This window comes from Ichthyophthirius multifiliis, assembly GCF_000220395.1.
Source record: "Ichthyophthirius multifiliis unplaced genomic scaffold scaff_1120509251164, whole genome shotgun sequence".
Taxonomy (NCBI): domain Eukaryota; phylum Ciliophora; class Oligohymenophorea; order Hymenostomatida; genus Ichthyophthirius; species Ichthyophthirius multifiliis.
The window spans coordinates 9,426-16,089 of record NW_004086143.1 but is presented as its reverse complement, the minus strand read 5'-3'; the positions used below and the strand labels follow the sequence as shown (position 1 = coordinate 16,089).

The following is a 6,664-nucleotide window of genomic DNA, read 5'->3' as shown; positions in this document are numbered from 1 at the left end:
GTGTAATTTTTTTATTTATAGTATTATTTATTTTATAATGCTTGTTTATATATATCCTTATTTATTTTAAAAAAATAATTAATAATATTATTACAATATTTTTTTAGTATTTCTTTGCACATTATTAATTAAAAGAGAATATAAATTATACTTATTAATAAAAATATTTACTAGTATATATTATATTTTATATAAATATGATTATTAATGTTTTTACATATTAAAATTTTAATTTATATTATTTATTTAATTTAATAGAATCATTAAATAATTTTCAGTAAATTTTTAAAAAAGATTTAATTAGTTTATATTTTTTGTTTTTTTTTTGAAAAAAAAAAAATTTAAATATAATAGATAACAAATAAACTTATAGAATAAAAAACTTTATAAATTTAAATATATATAATACAAATTAAAATAAAATAGATAAAATTTAATATTATATTATTTCAAAAAAACAATAATAAAATATTAATATATATATATATAATAAAAATAAAATATATAAAATATTTATAGAATTAAATAAATTAAAAAAAAAAAAAAAATATTTTTTTTTTAAAAAAAAAGAAAATATAATAAATGTCAGGGCCCACACCAAGAATTATGAAAGTAAAAAATAAAAAACTAAAAGAATAATATAAAACCTTATATAAAAAAACAAAAGGAAACATAAAAACTTTAATAAGAATAAAGTAAAAATAAATAAAATATAAATATAAAGTTAAATAAAATAAGTTCCTTATATTGAATGTCTAGTAAATAAGGATAACTATCGTCATTTTTTTGTGAAAATATAAGGACCAGGTAATACTCCTTATGAAGGAGGTACTTTTAATGCTGAATTATTATTACCAGATTAATATCCGATGAACCCTCCAAAAGTAGTATTTTGCACAAAAATTTATCATCCTAATATAGATAATTTGGGAAGAATTTGTCTTGATATTTTAAAGGATAAATGGTCTCCAGCTTTGTAAATAAGATCTGTTCTTTTATCCATTTAAGCTTTACTTTCTTCCCCGAACCGTATATATATATATATATATATATATATATATATATATATATATATATATATACATATATATATATATATATATATAGATTTATCTTTATATTTAATTTTTTTAAAAAAATATAATTTTAGCTGATGATCCTTTAAATAATGAAGCAGCCGAATTATGGAAGAGAAACGAATAATAGGCTTTATAAATTGGTAATTTTTTATAACTTTATATTATTTATATATATATAATTTAATTTTTTCATATATTATTATTATTTTTAAATATCTTTTTTTTTTATTTAAATTTTTTATGTTCAACAAAAATTGATTTTTTAAAAAAAACAGCAAAAGAATATACTGCTAAATATGCTAAAAATAATTGACTAATTATAAAAAGAAGAAAATATATATAAATATTTTACATATAATATATATATATATATATATATATATATACAATTAAAATAATTACATATTATCTTTAAAACATCATTAAAAAAATATTTTTTTAAATAAAATAATACTATATATAAAACAATAATAAACAACTTAAAAAAATAATTATTATGTCTTGAAATAAAAATTAATAATTAAAAATAATATCATTTAGAATATAAAATTAAAATGTTTAAAAAACGCAATATAAAAAAATCAAATATAACCTTAATAGAAGAATAGCAAAATAACATTTCTTCCGATGAGCAAGAAATAATATTAAAAAAGCACAAAAAAAATCCAAAAATATAATACATTCCGTAAACTTCTGATATAAAATAAAAAATAGATTCAGAACTTTCAGACTTAAAATATAAATCGAATCCAAATATGACATCAAAACATTAATAAGAGACAACAGACGTTTAAATTTCCGACCCTGATTAAGACCCTAGATATATAGCATTAAAAAAAAACGAAATAAGTTAATTAATAAAGGAAGGTAAATTATCCTAAGATGTATATAGAGGAAAAAATTATGGTATTTAATATAATTAAAAAAGCGAAGAATAAATAAGAAATGCCAAATATACAGGTACATTAGGTCCTATAAAGGCTTCTTCGAATAATGTAAGGGTAACTTGCAGATTCGATTATAATCCGAGCCTATGTAAGGATTATCATGATACTGGGTATTGTGTTTTTGGAGATTCTTGCCTTTATTTGCATGATAGGGGAGATTATAAGAGCGGATGGGAGTAGGAATAAGACTGGGAAAATTAAAAGAAAAAAAAAGAGAAATAAATTCAAAATGGGAAAGAAGTTATAAATTAGGAAATAGAAGAAATTCAAGAAGAATTAGGAAAATATGAAGTGCCTAAAATATGCCATATATGTAATAATAAGTTATTTTAGCCAGTAAAAACGTAGTGTGATCATTTTTTTTGCGAAAAATGTGCACTTTAATAGTATAAAAATAACTCAAAGTGCTTCGTATGTGGGAAAAATACTCAAGGGACGTTTATAAGTTCGGAAAATATGATTAAATAAATAAAATTGGAAAGAAAGGTTTGTAAAGATATTTTAAGAAAAAACGTTTCAAATAAATAAGCTTTTTAATTTCTAGAAGATTCTGAAAGTGAGGAAAATAATAATGAAATTAAAGAAATTGATTAAGATATAATAGAAGTTTAGGTTGTTGCGAATTAAATAAAGAAAAATAAAGAAAAAAATATAAAAGAAGTATGGAAATAATAATAATGAATATATTTTATATATATATATATATATATATATATATATATATATATAATATTTATATATTTTTATATATTTTATTTATAAGAATATATATATTTTTTTATTTATATTTTTTATAATTTATTTTTTAATCTTTTATAATATTAATATAAATTATTTTTACATTTATTAATATATTTATAAGTCGTGGAACGATAATATTAAATATCTTTTTTTTCTAATAAATAATGCCTTAAAAATTAAATAGGAAAACAAAAAAAAATTAAAAATAAAAAAAAGTTAAATCAAAAAAATATATAAAAAAATATAAAAAAAATGGCACACAGACTTCCTCATTTAAAAGGATCTAAAGGAGGATCTATCCTTTAACCTTAATTATATTAATAACAACAGCCTTAAATTAATTCTATTTAGCCAATAAATACACAATCAAGTGCTTTATCTTAACCATTTTAATAATAATCATAATCATAATAATAATCATAACCATAATAACAATTGTAACCATTGTAATTATAATAATAATAATACTAAGCATAATAACCTTAATCAACATATTAAAATTAACTATAATAATAATAAAATACTACAATTGACAATAATATATAAAATTAACAAAGGACACCCAAAAAGTAAAATAAATACAGAATAAATACCCAGACCATAATAAACAATATAAGAATCAATATCTCCAAAACTACATATAGCGAATTCTTAAACAACTTAAGCCCCATATTCATATTAATATTTCGTCTAAAAAGACTAAGGAAGTGCTGGCCCACGTTTTATTAGGCCTTCAATATATTCCTTTGCCACAGATCCCAATTTAATATAATAAACAGGAATTCCTTAAGGCTGTATAATAACTCCATTTGCCGAAACAGAAGAAAATGTCCAAATAATAGACTGTTCCTAACCCAATACATGTATGTTAAGATGCTCGAGATGCCACGGATATATAAACCCATATTTTATATTTACAGAAGGGGGAAATACAGCCATATGTAATTTATGTAAGTAAACAAATAAAGTTCCGAATGAATATTTCGCACCTATTAATGATTTGCAAGAAAGAACAGATAAACTACTCAGACCTGAACTTTCTAAAGGAGTATACGAATTTATTGCACCTTTAAACTACCCTCGGAAAGATATTTAATAAAACCTGATTATGCTTTGTTTAGAAATGACTCCTGTGTCAATACAATCAGGCGTTTTTGCCCAAGCTTTACATACAATAAGGAGTGTTTTGGACTCCTTTACTATTCCTGAAAGGACTTCTTTATCTTTATGTACTTATAGTCAATAGTTGAACTTTTATAGTATCCCTAAAGATTTGAACAATGATCCATAGTTGATTGTTATGGCAGATTTAGACGATCCATATTGTCCTTTTCCGAAAAACGCTCTTTTTTTAAACATTTAATAAGATAGGGAAAAAATCGAGTATTTAATCGAAAAATTACTCAATAATAGTTAAAATATACTACAAAATACCGCATAAGGCCAATTTTTTGTCAAAACGGCATCCATAGGAGCTGTTATATAGTCCATATATAGCATGTTAGAAGAAAATCCTTGCAAAATAATCGCTTTTACGTCCTAATTATCTTAAATTGGGTTCGGGAAATTAAAAAGAAGGGATGATGTAAAGATTATGGGTGGTGAATAGGAGAAGAATTTGTATATTCCTTAATGTAATTCATATAAGGAATTAAGTTAGAATTTATTAAAAAAGTCTATTTCTGTCGATCTTTTTGTTTTTGCGCCTGACTATTGTGATTTGGCTACTATTTCGTTATTATTGACTGTTACGGGAGGTTCTTTATATTATTTCCCGTAGTATAATAGTGCTTATGATGGGGAAAAAATACATTATTAATTATTCAGGATTTTGACCAGGAATTATGGCCAAGACTGCATTATGACTTTAAGAGCTAGTCCCGGTATTATTTTGGAGGAGTTTTTTACCGGAAAAGGCAAAGTTTCAGTCCGTGATTTATAAATGAGTGCTTTGGACAGTGACTAGAGTATAGGTATATAATATAAATAAGAGGAAAAAATTTAAGGAAATGAAGCTTATTTATAATATGCGGTTTTATATACTAATTTATATGGACAAAGGGTTATTAGAGTCATTAATTTAGCCGTACCAGTATAAAATAGTGTTCATAACGTTTTCAAATGTGTAGATTTAGAAGGGACTATAGGGATTTTATATAGAAAAGTAGTATCGAATATTTAAACTTAAACTACTAAGTAAATGTCTGATACATTAGTTTAATAAGTGGTTAATATTTTATATTCCTATAGGAATCATTGTGCTTAAGGCAGCTAATAAGGATAGTTAATACTTCCTGAAACTTTGAAAATGCTACCAGTGATGTTATAAGCGTTGTTAAAATAAGAACTTTTTAGGTCAAATTCACAGGGGAAAGCAGATTTTAAAACTTTTGAAATGATCAAGCTTTTTAGCTTAAATCCTTATAATTTATAATAATGGCTTTATCCGAAGGTTTATCCTATTCATAATATAGAAAGTGAGTATTGGGAATAAATTAGTGTCGGAAGTGTAACTAATGATGATAAAGTACTCATGCCAAATACTATAGCGGCTTCAGTAGATAAACTAATATCTAATGGGATATATTTAATTGATAATGGGGAAGTAATTTACCTTTATGTTTAAAAAGATGCTAGTTTAGAGTTTATAGAAGGATTATTAGGAGTTTAAGAATATGAATAAATTAAGGGAGTTTTATAATTCCCAAATTTCCCAGAAAATTAAATTTCGTAAAAAGTTAATGCTATTGTAGATTAGTTAAGGAAAAATAAAAATGGTGCATATTAAAGTATACATGTAGTAAGTTATAAAGATGTCTATGAATAAGATATTAGAAATATACTTATTGAAGATGAAGTTAGAGGGTAAAAAAGTTATGCAGATTTCTTATGTTTTATTCATTAGCTTATTTGTAATAAATATATGTCTTGATATTTTTTTTTTAATTATATATATATATATATACATGTATTATTTTTTTTTTTTTTTTTTAATAAATATATGAATTTTTATGCTTTTTTTTTATTTCTTTTTTTTTATTAATTAAAAAATAAAATAAAAATTAATATATAATTTTTTTTGATATTTTAAATAAATTGAAATATTATTATTTATTAAAAAGAATATTTTTTTATATTTTTTAAATAAAATAAATATTTATATATAGAAATATTTATCTTCTATATAGTTAAGTATATATATGATAATTATATATATTTCTAATAGATTGATATAATTATAATTATTTTTATTAAAATATTATGTTTTTTTTTTATTTTTATTATCATTTTGATAATTAATCTTTTTAAACTTGACTTAAAGTCTTATAATCTATACCATGTTTTAATTTCATATGTAAATTTAAAGATACGTAACTTCCGTAAGTTTTTTAGCAATTATCTTGAGTACACTTTTATTTATATATGAATATATATATATATATTACTTTTAAACATTATTATAATATTTTTTTTTAAAAAAAAAAAATTAATATTATTAATATTTTTTAAAAAATATATTTTTTTTAAAAAAAACATTATATTTAAATTTTATTAATTTTTATTTTTTCCTATGTTATTTTTTTTACTTGAAATATTTTATTAATATCTTAAAAACATCTTCTTTTTCTTTTTTTAAATTTCTTTTTTTAACTTTCATTTTGTTCTTTTACATTACTTATTTTCACTAAATTATCTATTATTTGCTTTTTATATATGTATTTTAAAAAACAAAGTATATTTATATCGCTTTATTTTATTTTACTTCTAGACTTATTATTTTATCTTTTAATTCTTAAATTTCTTGCATATATTAAAATATTTAAGAAATAATACATTTGTTTTATAATTATATTTATTTAAGCATAGTTTCTTCTTCTATTTTATTTTAGAACTCGA

At 20.7% G+C, this 6,664-nt stretch overlaps 1 protein-coding gene across 1 annotated transcript, besides 18 other annotated features; it reads left to right on the top strand. All coding sequences in view use genetic code 6, as the record gives it.

The window, feature by feature from the left end:
* Positions 1-36: part of a microsatellite that runs on past the window's edge.
* Positions 37-388: 352 nt separating this feature from the next.
* Positions 389-511: a microsatellite.
* Positions 396-514: a microsatellite.
* Positions 515-751: 237 nt separating this feature from the next.
* On the top strand, positions 752-5,632 carry IMG5_151710 (hypothetical protein; the record flags this gene model as incomplete). The annotated part of the gene is made up of 6 exons (XM_004030812.1): positions 752-758; positions 802-1,029; positions 1,151-1,219; positions 1,794-2,339; positions 3,412-4,740; positions 5,242-5,632. Coding segments are annotated over 6 exons (2,570 nt in total), but the record flags the coding sequence as incomplete, so codon positions are not given.
* Positions 1,031-1,106: a microsatellite.
* Positions 1,229-1,276: a microsatellite.
* Positions 1,413-1,465: a microsatellite.
* Positions 2,708-2,780: a microsatellite.
* Positions 2,708-2,828: a microsatellite.
* Positions 2,716-2,777: a microsatellite.
* Positions 2,755-2,823: a microsatellite.
* Positions 2,791-2,834: a microsatellite.
* Positions 2,953-3,007: a microsatellite.
* Positions 2,991-3,021: a microsatellite.
* Positions 3,158-3,197: a microsatellite.
* Positions 3,158-3,212: a microsatellite.
* Positions 5,633-5,781: 149 nt separating the features above from the next.
* Positions 5,782-5,808: a microsatellite.
* Positions 5,809-5,852: 44 nt separating this feature from the next.
* Positions 5,853-5,930: a microsatellite.
* A 461-nt stretch (positions 5,931-6,391) lies between these two features.
* Positions 6,392-6,428: a microsatellite.
* Positions 6,429-6,664: the final 236 nt, after the last annotated feature.